Raw genomic sequence first — 16,532 nt, forward strand, 5'->3', positions numbered from 1 at the left:
GCCGGTGACGTCACCCTGGGGGCGCCCTTTACGGTGCCCATCGATTCGGCCGGGCTGCTCTTTCTGCGGCCGTTTATCGAGCCTGGATGTGAAATGCAAACATGCACTTTGGGCACTGATCTTTCACGCTGTCTTATGCAGATAGGCTTATCGGCCACATCTCAAATGGCCCCTAATGGGGAAAATAATTGCTGTCCAAGTTGCTGCGAGGAGGACTCCACGGAGAGAGGGAGCAGCCCCAGGAACCCGGCTGGAGGCCTGCGGGGAGGGGGAGCGGCTCAGCCTCCTGGGTTGCCGATGCGCAGTTGCCGGCGTCTGATGTCATAAGCCACAGCCTCTCTTGGTCCGACGTGTGCCCTGGGCGGCCGCATATGCGCCGAGCAAGCCTGGAGCACCCGGGATGTTTAGCACCTACTCCCTGCGCAAGTTTCCGACCCTCACTGGCTGAGACAATAAGTCTGATAGGTCATGGCCGAAATCCAAGCCGCCACGGTGCTGTTTGTTGCTCCCGGCTGCTACCAGAGGCTGAATAATTATGCAAATGCATATAACATCTATAATTTGTCTCACCCCTCAGCTGGATTTTGTGAACTGTCTTGAGTTCCCTTGTGGAGAGAAACGATGGGACATGAGTTTATAAAAGAGAAGAAGAAGAGCTGGGGGTTTTTATACCCCGTTTTCCCCTTCTTCTCCCCACAACAGACACCCTGTGAGGTAGGTGAGACTGAGAGAGCTCTAAGAGAACTGCTCCTTCCTAGCAATGGTGTGCAAAGGGTAACTGCTCCTAGTTCTGGACGTTTCCCTTCGTCATCATGGCTGTCACCTCCAGGTACTTTGTGGCCCCTGCTACCTCTTTCAATGGTGAATTCCAGGATTTAATTTCTAAACTGGAAAACCTCTTGGGAAAGGGGGTCCTAACCCCTCACTCACCTTGGTGGCCCCATCCTGCACTTCTTCCAGCTCTGCGTTATCTTTTTTGATACATGGAAACCACAGCTGTACATAGCATTCCAAAAGAAGCTGAGCCATAGATCTGTGCGAGGGTATGACAATATTGACAGTTTTATTCCGACCTTTCCTAAGAACGCCCAGCACAGAGTTTGCCTTTTTTCACCTCTCTGCCACACACAGCATTGACATTTTCATTGAGTTTCCACCCACCCACGTTCATGGCATGTGAAAGCTGCCTAACAGGAAACCAGACCCTTGGTCCATCAACATCAGTCACTCTCCTGGGTCCCAGGCAGAGGCCTTTCCCATCCTCTCCTGCTTGGTCCTTTTATCTGGAGGTGCTGGGGATTGAACCGGGGACCTTCTGCCTGCCAAGGAGAGGCTCTGCCACCTGCCCCCTTAGGGCTTGTTCTCACATACATCTGGAGAGGTTGTAGATCTGTCGGAGTAGAGCTTTTACACTTGAAAGCTTCTACCCAGAAATTCTTTGTTGTCCTCTGAGGTGTGATTGGACTCGAATCTAGCTATCTGAGATTGAGGCTCCCGTGGGTGAATACTCCCCTGCATGCAAATAACAGGCATGTTGGTAGAAATGTTATCTAGTCTTTCCCCCCTGAGATCCTAGTTTTCTAAATGCCAGAGGAGGGCTCAGAAAGGGGGACATTCAGCACTGTAAGTCTGGACAGAGGCCTGCAGGATTAAGCCAGGCAGCTGGCTGATGGTCCCTGTGACCCCAACTGCCAATTTTCTCCAAGGACATTGGTGCCATTTTGCTCTTTGTATTTCAGAGGCAGAGCCCAAAGAGAATTCAGCCAGTCCAAAGGAGCCTGATAAGCAAGAAACTCTGGAGGAGCCCCAGGAGAAGAGCCCATGGAACGGGCCAGGTAAATTCACCCTCCCACATCTCGTGTCTGCAGTCTGCCTTTCCACCAGGCCCATCCAAACCCTCTTGAGGGGTAACCAGATTCCTTGCTCAGGGCTTGACTGCCTTTTAATAGAAAGAAAACTAGCAGAGTTTAGTAGGATATTCAGTTGCTAGACTACACGGCTGAGGTCTGGGCAGCCTCACACTGGCAACACCCTGATCCTGTGAACTTGGGCCCTTGTGATTGCTAGAAACAAGGGTGATCAGCCAGAGAAATATCTTTTTTTTAAATTCCACTGATTGACCCTTCTCAGTGGATTCTCCAGGAAGACAGTGGCTTCTTCGGAGAATCGAATCAGGTCGTTCGCCATGTTTGTCTGAATCAGTAGAACAAAATTTGGGTCCAGGAACACCTTGAAGACCAACAAAGTTTACTTCCAGAGAGACGCTTTTGTGTGCGTACATGGAAGCTGATACCCAGAGTTAAACCTCATTAGTCTTAAAAATACCACTGGATTCGCACTTGGCTCTTCTGGGGATGAGAGAGGGCCTGTCATTTAACTGAAATGAAGACTGCCTTTTGATTTTAGGATGAGGAAAGGCTGTCTTCAGCAGTCAGTTTGCATCTAGGGTTGTCATCCGCTGGTTGGGAGATGCTGGGGGGAGATGCTGGGGGGAGGGAGGGGTTTGGGGAGGGGGAGGGCCTCAGCAGAGTATAATAGCATAGAGGCCTGGTGCAGCTGGAGATGTTTTTCAAGGGAAGTGATCTCTTTCGACTGGAGGTCAGTGATAATTCCAGTAGAGCTCCAAACCCTACCTGGAGGTTGGCAGCCTGATTAGCACCTCTGAGAACACAGTGAGCGACAGCTTGGTTCCCAAATGGGTCCCGAAAGCCAACAGGTTCAGGACCACAAGGTCATTGTGGCCTGTGCAGATGGCAACTTTAGGAACATCTGTTTCTCCCAGGCAAGATTCTCCTTGTCACCTGTCTGCATCTCACACTGGACTTTGTGCCACTGAAGCACTCGGTGAAACACTGGGTGTGCCACTCTCCATCTGCTCACAGAAGAGGAAGGGAGCATGTCATGAGATGGCAAACACTGGTGTGGTTACATCCAACATGGGGGGGGGAGGTTGGTGAGATGGAAAGAAGTCTGAATCGAGCCTCTGGAACTCCCTGCTGCAGGGAGGCCAAGAGCTGAACAGCACAGCTGGAGTCTGGGGGAAGCCCCCTCTATTATGGACTTTTGTTTTGCTCATCAGGAGCGCTCTGAGAGTGGACAGTGTCTGCACCGTGATGGTGGGAAGGAGCTGCTTCTCCTCCCTCCGTTCATTGTAGGATGCTGCAGCCGCAGGCTGGTTTCTCTAAACGAGAAACCATGCAGGAAATACAGTGGAGAAAGCCAGCCCTGATTCACCGTCTCTGCTGAGATGGTAACAGAAGGGCACTGCTGGATCCTCGGCTGGTCCAGCATTCTGTTTCCCACAGTGGTCAACCAGATGTCTCCAGAAGCCCACAAAGAAAGTCACCAAAATCCCACCCCCCTGTTACCCCGGGAACATTTAGAGGTCCACTGTCTCCTGATAAGCTGGAGCCCCAGGGCACCTTACGGCCAGCAGACGTTTATTCAAGGCACGAGCTTTTGTGCGCATGCGTACCTTGTCAGATGATACCTTGACTCAAGCTTGGTTGGTCTTCAAGGTGCCTGACGGGACGCAGACTCTGATCTGCTGCTTCAGAGCTGCAAACGGATGTTCTGCCACCGCCTTGCACCTTCACCCCATTACGGGCCAGGGAGGCACAAGGGTGCTGCCACCGTTTGATGTGGGCGATCGATGCCTTTGCTCAGCCTTGGCCTTCTCATAGCAGAGAGGAGAAGAGTTTATTTACCTATTAATTTGATTTCTAATCTGCTGCTCCTGGCCAGCCAACTCACGGTGGCTAACATCAGTCATTAAAAACGCCATACAGTGTGCGTCAGTAAAACATTAATAAGCCCCCTCCCTAACCCCTAACCCCACCAAGCCAACGATTTCTGCAGTTCAATCCAGGGACGATGTAACAGTTTGTTCCGCTGGGTCTTCAGACTTGTGGTGTAAAGTTCCCATCAGCTTCATTTTGAAACCAGACAGATCCTTCTCCTGGATGCTTTAGATTAGTCCTGCCTTGAGCCAGGGGTGGGACTAGATGGCCTGCATGGCCCCTTCCCACTCTAGGATTCTGGGAGTCTAGTTCAGCAGGGGAAGGGGCTGCCTCAGGAGGTGGGGAGCTCCCCCTCACTGGCCGTCTTCAAGCAGCGGCTGGACAGATCCTTCTCCTGGATGCTTGAGGCTGATCCTGCACTGAGCAGGGGGTGGGACTAGATGGCCTGCATGGCCCCTTCCCACTCTAGGATTCTAGGAGTCTAGTTCAGCAGGGGAATGGGCTGCCTAAGGAAGGGGTGAGCTCCCCAACACTGGTGGTCTTCAAGCAGCGGCTGGACAGACCCTTCTCCTGGATGCTTGAGGCCTGCTCCCCCTCCCCCATGGCCATGTCTGGGAAGGGAAATGTGCTTCACAGTCCGGCTGTTATCCCTCCCCATCCCTTCCCAGATGCCTTGGCCGGAAATATCCGCCAGACGTCCCTCCTCCTTCTCCTTGTTTATCTGTGCTTTCCCACCCAGCCCTTTGCCCTCGGTTGAGGCTTGCTCCACGGAGAGCCCTCTTTGGCAACTGTCAGCTTTGGCCTGGACAAGCCCCCAGCCCCAGGCCCTGCCAGAGCCCCCCCCCCCTCACCCCGGGTGGCTGCCAGAGACTTTCAGACTTTGGTGCTCCCCTGGAAGTAACGTTGTGCGTCCTGCCTGGGTGTTCCAGGTGGCTTTTGCATTTTTAGTGGGAGGCCCCGATATTTGGATTCTTTCCCCAGCATGTTGGGGGCACCTTCTGTGGCCTCTGAAGTCAGGTGAACATCCTACCTGTCGGATGCAGTGAAGAGCCCTTAGCTCCATAGCACCTCCAAGCCCCAGTTGCTGCCAGTCCTTTTAAGAAAGGGCGTTTCTTCCTCTTCCGCCCGGGCCCTGCAGGGAGAGGTTGCTCCTGCATCCCCCACAGAGGCCGTCACACTGATCCTCCCTTGTGTCCTCAGGAGGGTCAGGGAAAGTGCCCTGCTCAGTTTCCTCGGTGCCCTTAGGAGTCACAGCCCTGATCCTTTGCAGCCGTCAGGGCTTAACAAAGCCCAAAATGTGTGAGGCAGGGGGGGGGGGTCGTGGGGCGGGGGGGGGGGTCGTGGGGCGACGTTGCGTCTTTTTATCCCTGGGCTGCTGAGGCTTTGAGCCGATTTCATTCTAGAAGCACGAGAGCAGGCTGTGTTTAGTACTCTGTGCATGCCCAGGTGAGCCCTCCTCCTGGAGGAGAGCTCCCCCAGTAGGTGGGGTGGGAGCCTATTTCCTGGGGCCGGACCCTGGGGCCCCCTGATTTCGGTGAGTGTCGGGATGGAGTGTCATTCCTGCTTCTCCCCCCCCCTTCCCCGCCGGAGTTGGTTATTTGCATTCTTTATGTTAAAGAGATTTTATTATCGTCGCCGCACAGCCCATCTCCACTCTGGTAATTGGAGTGATATTAATTTCTGTGTGGCTGGGAGTTGATGTGAGTCCGGCGATGCCGCGGCGATAGTCTTTTCCTTCTTGCACTAACCGCTGCGATAGGCCTTCTATCAGTCTCTGTGCAGGCACCGCACTTATCAGGAATGGAACGGGCAGGGGGAAGAAGGGAAACTTTTGAGCAGCCTGAATTTCGTCTTTATCTGGCAGGATCCGCCGTGTGTCAGCAGGCTGGGAAAATGGTGTGTGTCGAGCAGGGGGGGGGGCGCGGGGGGGAGGCGGTTGTGTGTGCTGGAGGCGGGGGGGGGGGTGCTCCTGGTCCTTGCTGCCATTTGCAGCCTTCCCTCCCATGCGCCTCACTGGCCACCACAACCAACGGTACGCCCAGCTGGCCTTGTCGGGCACCCCCTGGTTTTGCTTGGGTCTTTGTGGCCCACATGTGGCTCTGAGCACCCAGACAAAGGGCCAAGCCTCTCCTCCACAGCCCTTTGGCCCCAGCAAAGGCTGGAAGCTCCAGACCGACACATTTAAGGCCTAGAGCAGGGCAGGGAACCGGCAGAAATGCAAGGTTGCCCATTTTGTAGCTCTGGGACCATTGAGTGATGGGCCAAAGTCCTTCCAGGGAGCGGGTGGAATTTTCTCTTTGGGATGTTTGCCTGGAGGGTTTGGTTCGGTGTCTGGCAGGGATGCCTCGAGCACAGGAGCTCCTGCCTCAGAATGCAGTGTGGATAGAGAACCCAGGCTGGAGGTTTTCAGCTCGTGCCCTGATGCTAGCTTTCTCAATTCTCCCTCTGTGTTTTGTCTTCAGGTGGAAATGGCAGACCCCGTGTCTCCTGTTCCTGATTTCCCCCCATGACTTCTAGGATTATCTGTAGGTGTTGGGGAAATGCTGACTACCCCTAGGTCGGGGGTCCCTAACCTTGTTGAGCCTGCGGGCGCCACGGGAGGTGGGACCCGCCATAAAATGAGGATGCGCATTCTGCGTTGGCCACGGCTGCCAAAACAACGTTCTTTTAAAACTGTGCACACCCAGTCAAATCTCCATTGGCCCATCAGAAGCCTTGGAGGGCAAAAGGCCCACCCCGCCTGCCTTCTGAAAACATTTGTCGGCCAGCAGAAAAGGCATCAAGAGGCGCCACGTTGGGGACCCTTGCCCATGATGTTAAGGGAGGAGTCGAGGAAGAGTCACACAGCTGCTGTTTTCAGCTTTTGGTTCCAGCTGGAGTGGAGGCTAACAGCAGCATTGCTGCGGTGTGGCCATCCTCAAGCAGCCAAGGGCCGTGCTTGGCAACAGGGTCCCCCCCACCCCTTTATTCTTGTTCAAATGCAAACCTTTTCTCTCCAGTAGTGCTGCTGGCAGCATGGGGCCAGTTGGGCGAGGGGCGCATTGAGGGGGCACCTGCGGGCTTTTGTCAGCACAGTGCAACGTGTTGCCGGAATGAGAAAGTCAAGGGAAGGAGAAGAAAACGAGACTGAATTTTTTAAAAAAAGAAATCTTTGCTATGACCTTGTTCGCTGGAGGGGTCTGGGCTGCTTTAAATTTCTGATATGCAAATAGCTGATAGCTATAATCTATAATCCTCAACTTGGGAGCGTTTGCAGATCTAGCAGCCCTTCCCACTTACTTCCTGTTCTCGTAAATCTCAAAGCTCAAAGACAGAACGTGGCGCTTGCAGCGGCTGGGAGCTCAGCTGCCTCCAGCAGGTTGGGCTGGGCGGCCTGTCCAGAATTGCCCCCGGGGGTCGGGATGGACGGGCCCTGCCTGTAGAGGGGGGGCAGACCCTGGCAAGAGCCCTCCCCCCCTCCCTCCCTTGGCAGGCCCTCTTTCCTGTGTCTCCAGGACAGATGTGGCTCTCCTTGGCAGCCCGAGGCTGAGTCAAGCTTCGCTGGAGGTCATTGCAAGTCCACCTTCCCCCTGATCCAGGCATCATGGCGGCAGGGCCGGGAAAGAGATCCCCCTCCCGGGCTGCCTTCGCTGAGTGATGTTTATGCCTTGCACATTGATCACGGGGCGGACCCCCCGCCCGCTCTGTCAGGCCCACGGCATACCAAGCAGCCCCTCTAGAGAGGGGGGAAATAATTGGAAGGTGCCGAGCTGCCTTCCCAACCTGTAACTCTGCCTTGTATTTTATTGTCCTATTTCCTTTTTATGGGCTCCTTTATTTTCACACCCCATCAAATATTCAAATAGATTGGCGACCCCGGAGCCTCTTTATGTGGGGCCGTTTGTCACGGTTTATACCCTTTTGTCTCCCAGCAAAGTGCTTTTACTATTAATTTCAGGGGCGAAGGAGGGGGCTTCGAGCTGGCCTCCTTCACAGCGGGCAAATTAGAAGCGGCTTCTTTGCAGCCCGGCTCTCTCCATCTCCCCCCCCCCCGGAAACCCCTAAGATCAGGGGTAGTCAAACTGCGGCCCTCCAGATGTCCATGGACTACAATTCCCATGAGCCCCTGCCAGCGAATGCTGGCAGGGGCTTCTCGGAATTGTAGTCCATGGACATCTGGAGGGCCGCAGTTTGACTACCTCGGATTTAAAGCATCCATGCTCTAGGATGCTTAGGGCTGATCCTGCGTTGAGCAGGGGGTTGGACTAGATGGCCTGTATGGCCCCTTCCCACTCTATGATTCCGTGATCAGATAATGATATACTGCTTGAAGCTATGGAGGTTCCACGTAGTCAGTACAGCTAATAACCACTGCTCAGTGACTGGATCGCTGTGTAAACCTCCTGCAGCCACAACCTAGTCGGGGGGGGGGGGGGGGAGACAGTTTGCTATCTGAAGTGGCAAACTTTTTCCTTTCTCTATTTTTGTTCGATCTTTCTTTCCCTTCCTTTTCCTTTCTTTTTTATCTGTGCTGTGACTCCTGCCTGAGTAATCTCTCCCTGCCTGAAGTTTCTCTGCAAACCTCAAGGTTTTTTATCGGGTGGCGCAGAGGGGTGTGAGGCGGGACACACTGTTCTGATGGACAGGCCAGGGTTGGCCACCATCTTCCTGATTATCGGGTTGCGTTTGTGTGTGTGTGTGTGTGTGTGTGTGTGTGTGTGTGTGTGTTTCTTTCCCTTCACATTGGTATGTGTGGGTGGGAAAAATTATTCCAGCAATTTTCTTTTATCGCTTGGAACAGAGTTTTTACATTAGATAGTCTTATTTGTTTTAGATTACCCCGGCTGGAGGGGAGCGGCGGGGGCAGGCAGCGGGTGGGAACACTGTGCCTGTGGGGCCAAGGTGGCCTTGATCCACCAAGCACGTGACACGCAACGCAGCATCCAGCCACTGATCTCTGCCCCTTCTGCACATGGGCAGAAGGACTCTCTTCCTTCAGAGTAGTTCTGATGCTCCAGAGCAGAACGCTGGCATGTGGGAAAGGTTTTGGGGACCCAGACTTGTACGTACAGTTGGATCACTTGGACTCAACTGCTTAAGAAGGGGATTTTGGCTGGCAGGGCAGTGGGCGGATGAAAGGTGGGTCATGCCAGTGCCGATAAGAGCCAGCTCGGAAGAGAAGAGGAGGCGGTGAGGAGTCCTTTCCTTTTATGAGACACAATAACCCCCCAACCTGGCGGGGGAGAGATAGGATCGCCGCTCGGTCTGGGACTGAATGGGCTGCCCTTGCTGCCAGGATATGATCAGACCCTCGAAAGCCCACCTCCCTTTGTCCGTTCTCCTTGGAGCCGATGGTATCAAGGGCTGCCTGGCCAGGGCGCCGATTATGAGAATTCTCTGCAGGGTGCCTGGGGGGAGAGAGAGTGTGTGTGTGTGTGTGTGTGTGTGTGTGTGTGTGTGTGTGTGTTGGGGGGGATAAATAAGCAGATGCACAATGGAGAGAAAAGGGAAAGGTGCTGGAGGAACGTCAGGGACCTTTTAGTGTCTGCGTTATCAAGAGAATTGCAGAGCCCGAATTTGGGGCCTTAATACAGGTAATTTTTGCCCAGGATGCCACCAGGCCAGCTCACCACGCTCCCCCCCCCCCACCGCCCAGCAAGAGGTGCAAAGGGACTCAGAGAAAGTCCCCAGTCCAGGTCATCTGATCGGCAGGTTTGCACAGCAGTGCAAAGAACCCAGTTGCCAAATGCAACAGCTTGCGGGGGGTTGGGGCTGCTGAAATGAAATAGCTGGCAACCCTGCTGCCCCGCAGTCCCATCCCGTCCCCCCACCCCCAAATACTTGGTCAGCAGTGGATCTGGAGCAGCCCAGCCCTTTGGGGAGGTTTCATGCGGCCGCTGCATCCTCAAGATGCATGTGGAACTTCGGGGTGACTTCGGTGCTGGCGTGCCTCGGCCTCTGAAGGACTCCTGGATGCTGCTTCCTTTAGACCCCCTTGAAGCCGCCTCTCCCAGGTCTGCTGTGTGAGTCCCGTCTCCCGACGTCCCTTGGCAACCCCCCTACCTTCCTCCCTCTTCTCCGTACCCCACCCCGCACTGTGTCATGACACTGTGTCATGTTCTAAGCGGTTGCGGGGGCAGAAACCGGCAATTTTTTTCTGTAAATTTTTTTCTGATTTGTTTTGGGGTTTCTGCCCCCCTCCCTTGCAAGTAGTCACCTTGGGGCGGTTTACAGGAAAATGCTTAGAATCATAGAATCATAGAGTTGGAAGGGGCCATACAGATCATCTTCGTCGCTCTCCTCTGTACCCTTTCAATTTTATCTTCGTCCTTCTTGAAGTGAGGCCTCCAGAACTGCACACAGTACTCCAGGTGTGGTCTGACCAGTGCCGTATACAATGGGACTATGACATCTTGTGATTTTGATGTGATGCCCCTGTTGATACAGCCCAAAATGGCATTAGCCTTTTTTACCGCTGCATCACACTGCCTGCTCATGTTTAGTTTACAATCCACAAGTACTCCAACGTCTTGTTCACACACAGTGCTACCTAGAAGCGTATCCCCCATCCAGTAGGCATGCTTTGCATTTTTCTGACCCAGATGCAGAAATTTACACTTATCTTTATTAAATTGCATCTTGTTCTCATTTGCCCATTTTTCCATTGTTTTCGGATCTCGTTGAACTCTGTCTCTATCTTCCGGAGTATTTGCCAGTCCTCCCAATTTGGTGTCGTCTGCTTCTGCAGGACTGGTTTACACTCCCGGGTTTTGCTTAAAGAATCCTGGGAATTGTAGTCTGGGGGAGGGGCTTTTGGGGTGTGTTTTGTCACAGAACTACAACTCCCAGATCTCCTTTACTGCATGCTACAGCTGGCAAAACGATTTCAGAAGAAGAAGAGGAGGAGTTGGTTCTTATATGCCACTTTTCTGGACAAGGAGTCTCAAAGCGGCTTGTAGTCGCCTTCCCTTTCTCTCCCCACAACAAACACGCTGAGAGAGCTCTGAGAGACCTGTGACTGACCCAAGGAGTGAGCTTTATAATATTGTAAGAGTAATAATAATGATAATGATAATAATATCCCCGTGTTAATTGCTGGCAAGCTGAACGTCAGCCGATTTTTCCAGCCCCAAACCTCTCCGTGCTAAAATGCTCCATTTTCCTGTGCTGGTAGAGAGACAGGCTGCCTCGATGACTGCTTTAAAAGGTAGTTCGCCGTTCTTTCCCCTCTCCCAGAGACTCTCCCAAAAACTCCTGGTGGGGGGCCGGCGGTTGGCGCCACACTTGGGGTGGGCAGACAGGCCCGATCGCTACGCGGGCTTGGAAAGAGCTTCTCCATTAATGGGGTCAGGGTTTGCAGCGATAAAGATTTGCTGTTGTTAACTGTGTCAAAAAATCAATAAATCCTCCGCGATGCTCCAGTGCGATAGGCAAGGAGAAATTCCCAATAGCCAGCTCAGCGGGGGGGGGGGGGGGGCTGGCACACACGGGCTGGGAGGGAGCGGGGGGGGGGGCGGGACTGTGCACCAGAGGAGACCCTGGAAAAGCCGGGAGAGGTGGAAGGGCTCAGGGGCGTTCGAACCGCCGGCTTGCTGCAGGAGTTTGCCCGGCTGCCAGGGTGCCATTTTGAAATGAATTGCGGTTGACGGATGCTCGTGGAAGGTGCCCAGAGGACCGGGTGCCAAGAGGCAAAGGTGAGGGGCAGTGTGGAGGCTCGAGGACTCTGCCGCATGGGCGGAACCTTGCCACGCCCGGGCTTGTTGACAACTCTCTCCAGCTGTAGCTTCAGCCCTAGAGGCGCCGGGGCTGACTGCTCTTGTGGGTCCAAGAAGGGCTGCCGCACCCTGCGTGGAAGGTGGGGCAGACCTCTCCCCCCGTAGCCGTGGCTCCCCGCTTGCCCGTTGCTGGTTGCTCCTATCCAAAGTGGCTTGGGCCTGGGCCGATTCGCCCTGGGCTCCCGCCCTGTTAGACTGCCAAGTGGGCAACTGGGAGACATCTCTGACCAGAGAAACAAACCGTGTTCCAGGCGTCTGTGGGATCCTTGTCTTAACCCCCGCAGGCCGCCAATTCCCTAGCCCCCTATTAGCCCTTGGGCAGATGAAGGGCATGCTGGGGGCCTGGGGAAGGGTCTCTGCAGCCCCCTTCTGCCTTCCTGCCGGCCTAATTGAAGACCCAACAGCTCCTTTGTTATTCCCAAGACTGCCCCTGATTACTCGAGCACCCGAGCTAGCAAAGCCGGGATAATCTCCTTAGCCCCTTTGGAGAGATTTCCTTTTGTGCAGGAAGGTGAGGAGTGAAGACGTAGCTTGTATGCAGCTTAAAACCTCTCCCAATCGCCCCCTCCATCTTATCAGGGCCCTGCTATCCTGCATCATTTCGCTAGTTGAGTTGTCGGGGTGGGGGTGGGGGCGGCGTGTGTGTTAATATTCCGTCTGCCTCGTGTTTGCGGCTTGTCGAGGAAAAGTAATATTTTCAAGAAGCCGCCTAGAACGTGGCCCCGGCGTTTTGTGGGGGGAGAACAAGCTCCACCTGCTCTTGCAGCTAGCCGGCCTGGCTTGTTTGCCCCCAGCCGGCAGGACTCTAAAGTCGCCTTGGAGACTCGTTCCTTAGAGCAGTGGTCCCCAACCCCCGGTCCGGGGACCGGGATCTGCCTGTCGATCAGTCGGTACCGGTCTGCGGCTCCTCCCTCCTCCCTGGCTGCTGCCTCGGGGGCTGCCCTGCCACTCTGCTGCCGGCTCACCTTTGGTGCTCTCCAGTGGCCGCCATGGCTGGGGCTCCCCCTCTGCCTGGCCCTGTGCAGCTGCTGCTGGCAGCGCCCTCCAGCAGGTGGCAGGAGGTCAGGGGCGCTGGCGGGAAAGCAAGTGGAGCAGGGGCTCAGGTGGCAGCAGCGACGTCCCTCGGCAAAGGACTACCCCCCCACCCCGGGACCTCAGTAAAATTCTCAAGCGTTGACCGGTCCCCGGTGCTAAAAAGGTTGGGGACCACTGCTGTAGAGGCTGCTGTCAGATAGGTCTGCCGTAGTGCAAAGCTGCTGAATTGGAATTCATGTGCCGGATTGGCCCCGTCAGGCTTGAATGTGACCAGGTTGTTTGTTTCCTGGGGGAAGGGACCGGTGGCCAAGATGGAAGGCCCGGAGGGCCCACAAAGAGAAGTCGCTCCTACAGAAACAGGTCAGCAAACCATGAAGCCCACGGCCCCCGGATGTTGCAACTGGCTAAAAAAGTGGAGGTGTCCACAGGATCATCTCCCTGCGCTGGAACGGTTGATGCCTGCTCTGTCCACCATCTTGTTTGCCTTGCTTGGAAAGCAAAGATTTTAGGATTTCCGGGCCCACCGTTGTACGTCTGAGCGGGACCCTGGGGAATGGAACCTTTTCAGAGCCTGTCCCTGCCCTATCCCCCCCCTCCCCAATTCCTTTTGTAATTTTATTATCGCAGGCGTACAGGCCGATACCGGCCCAATTTGGTTAATGATCCCAGAGATAAGAATTATTCCGATAACTTCCAGGCCAGCTGGCTTGCAGGAGCCAATCGGAGCCGGCTTTGCCAGGAAGCTGATGGATAGATAAGATAAGGGGGGAATTGTATTAACCTGCAGGGTGGTGAAACCGAGAGCCAGCGCCACCGATCCCGAGATTAGGGCCAGCGGGGAGCGCATGCGCACACCGGGCGAGAGAGCGGCAGAGAAATGGACTTTGTGCCTTGTGATAATCTGCAAGATTGTTCTGGCCATTAGCTCGCCTGGGCCTGGCACTTATGAAGGGGGAGGCTTTGTCGCTTCTTGTTTTCTTTCCGGCCATTTGGATACGGTCCAGAGGGACGCAGAGGGTGCCGTGCTGCGTGGCCTACAGAGGGGGGCATCTGCTGGCCCTTCTTGCTCTGTCGGGGGCGGGGGGGGGGATTCTGGCCTGGACTCAGAGCAGAAGGAAGTGGTAGAAATCCACAGTGCTGTTGTAAGCTGAGGCTAGCTTGATCTCTCAGGAGGGTCAGCCCTGGGATCAGACTCGGAAGGGAGCCCAGGCCACCGCAGGCCACCTCTGAAGGCCTCTCGCCTTGAAAGTCCTACGGGGCTCCTGTGACTCCGTTGTGACCCCACACCCCTTTCCACCACCCCTGCAGCCCCTGTCGCTTTTATTTTTGCAGGAGAGCTGTTTAGCAGCAAATGATGCGCTGCCAGAGGCCTTGCACGGTCCAGTCGGTTCTGACTCTCCAGTCCCAGGTCAGTCAGGCCAGGGCTAAGTTCTGGTTAGGATCAGAGATGATGCTGTCAGTGCCCTGAGTCCCTGAAAGCATCACAGCCCTGATGGCCACCTTCCCAGTTCACACGTTACATGCTGCACGTAGGTGACAAAGCTGTGAAACGGGGAGGGAGGGATACAAGAATGTAGCCCTCTTTCTCTCTTTTATTCCTCGGAAAGGGCATAACACCAGCAGAAGCCAGCTGGGGAACATAAAAGCCTCTTCTGATATGGGGAGGCTAAGAAGCATCTGGAGGGGAGAATGAGGAGGAATGAAGCGGTTGCCCCCATGGGCTTCTTGGAGAGAAATGCTCAGAAGGCAAGTCCACAAGCCTGGTGGGAATTGGGGCTTGAAGGAGAACAGCAAGGGGCAGCACGGCATCAGAGTTTGGAGAGCCCTCCGAGCACGCAGAGCCCAGTCCAGACAAAACCTTCTAAGAGGGCCAGGAGGGACAGTGAGCTAAGGAATCCTGCGCATATTTGCATCTTGTTGACTCATGCGCCAGAGCATTAAAAAATCCCCTGCAGATTTCTACCACACCAAAACCCTGTAAACAGATTCACACAACAGCAACACTCAGACAGGGCAGAGAAATGCCTCCGGATTTCGGAGAGGGAGCCCTTTGTGTTCTCCTCTTGAGATAAAACCTGGCAAAGTGTCTTGGGGACTTAACTGATTAATTGTGGCTCGGGCTTCCCTACTCGGTCAGGTGCCTGAAGATGTTGCAGAGAAAAGGCCATGAAATGCTAGAGGTGCAGATGCACTCACCGTTTAAGGCCAGGCAATACAATAAAATAATAAAACAAAATCGCCCGCATGGCAAATGTACAGCAGGACGGCCTGGCCAAGAGTGGCAGGTAACAAACTGAAACCTAAAAATAAAACAAGCAACGGGGAAATGGGAAAGCTTTTCCCTTGATGGGTGAAGGAGGAGAGGGGGGGGCCGGGGGGGGGGGGAATCCCCGTTGTCAGGAACTCCCACTGGCTGGGTGCCTAGTGCAACAGCTGGCCACCCCCCGGTTTGAAAATGGGATGGGCTCAGAGCGGCATCATGCAGCCCCGTCCCCTTTGACTTGACTCTTTGCCAGAATTTGAGCGTTTTTCTTGACTCTTTACTTGACTCTTTGCGAGAATTTGAGCATTTTTCTCACAGTCATTAAGAAGGAGCCGTGGAAAGGGTGGTTTCAGCTTTGAGCTTTCCCAGCAGTGGGCTGAAAGGAGGCAGCCCCACTTAGTCTGCAGGTGGTTCCTGCTTCTCTGTCGGGTGGGTGAAAAGTGGCCTTCTTTGGCCCACAGAGGCGGCCTCTGGCCCTGGGCTGAGAGAGAGAGAGAGAGAGAGAGGCTGTTGGCCTGAGTGCTGCAGTGACCACCTCCATTTCCCTGGCATTCAACTGACTTTCCACCCACTTGGCGTTTCACTTTGCCGTAATTCCTGCCCTTCCTTTCCCTCTTTCCCCCCCCCCCTTTTTTTGCAAAATCCATTTGGGCCGAAGGGAGGGGAGCAGCCGGGTTGGTTTGCCCTGTTTTTGTCCTCTTGTGTCTGGCACGGTTGCCTCCTTTATCAGTGGCCGTGTGTTTTCTCTGGTGGGGATTGATACACAGAAGATGGAGTGCTCTGACATGGAAAGTGTCAGGCAAAAGGCTGTTATCTCGGAGGCATGGTCTCCTGACCCAAACTCCGCTGATTAGCCTGCAAGAGGCAGGAGGGAAAGCTGGCAGGGGCTGGGCACTAAATCCGCTGGTTTCCCAGTCTGGGCCGGACTCATCCTTTAACCCTAAGCTGGCTGCTCCCCTCTCAAGGTGGCTAAAGAACAGGAGGCTCTTGTTGTGGCCGACAGAGAGGAGAAACGCGGGCTTGTACTTCGTGGTAGCTCCAGTTTGGGCAGAAGGACCAGAGGCAGAAGGGATGGCCTGACTTTCCAAGCGTTGATGGTGGCATGCGAGAGAGACTGCGACCGGGTTTTGGGGACCTTTGTTACTCGCACTGGCGGGTCTCCTTTGTCCAGGAGTGGCAATGGTGAAAAGAAATAACATGCATGCACCGTGGAAACCTCCCAACTTGCCTTTGATTCTCTTGTCTCCTATTGCACACCTCTGGGCCTTCCTCCGAGCCTGTTCCCTGTTTCTCAGGCTGCAGCAGACTCTGCAAATTCATTTTCAGCAGTGATGCTGTCTCTTTTGAGCTGGGCTGTCGTTCTTAGGGCAAGATACAAAGTTGATCAGAAGCATGAATACAATAAATGTCCAGATGTCCGTGGACTACAATTCCCATGAGCCCCTGCCTGCGTTTGACCACCCCTGCCTTAGAGGAAGCCATCCCAGATTTCTCCGTTTACTCCCTTGCAGGGATCCAGAGGGGAGCTTCCAGCGCTTTCACAGCCTCTGTTGGTTGTTCTGTTTTTTTTTTGGGGGGGGGGGTTGCTGTCACACAAGCAGAAGACGGAATTCTGTGCTTCCAGAACTAGGACTGGATTTGAGACGGTGCTTCTTGGGACTGAGTTCCGGCATCCGTTTGGAATGCCAGAAATGCCTTCTGGTCATTTAACCATTTCTGTCCCGCCTTTCCTTGGGATTC

General features: G+C 54.4%; 1 protein-coding gene across 2 annotated transcripts in view; it reads left to right on the plus strand.

Annotated features, from left to right (window-relative positions):
• Nucleotides 1-16,532, plus strand: part of ZFPM1 (zinc finger protein, FOG family member 1) — a 77,068-nt gene that overhangs the window by 43,743 nt on the left and 16,793 nt on the right. The window contains exon 3 of one of the 2 annotated variants that reach the window (XM_077309901.1): nucleotides 1,740-1,835. The exons of the other annotated variant lie outside the window; for it this stretch is intronic. Within the exon in view, the coding sequence (XP_077166016.1) occupies nucleotides 1,740-1,835 (96 nt within the window). The remainder of the gene's footprint in view (nucleotides 1-1,739; nucleotides 1,836-16,532) is intronic. 2 annotated transcript variants of the gene reach the window in all.

The sequence above is a fragment of the Paroedura picta genome, chromosome 14, assembly GCF_049243985.1.
Source record: "Paroedura picta isolate Pp20150507F chromosome 14, Ppicta_v3.0, whole genome shotgun sequence".
In the NCBI taxonomy this organism is placed as follows: Eukaryota; Metazoa; Chordata; class Lepidosauria; order Squamata; family Gekkonidae; genus Paroedura; species Paroedura picta.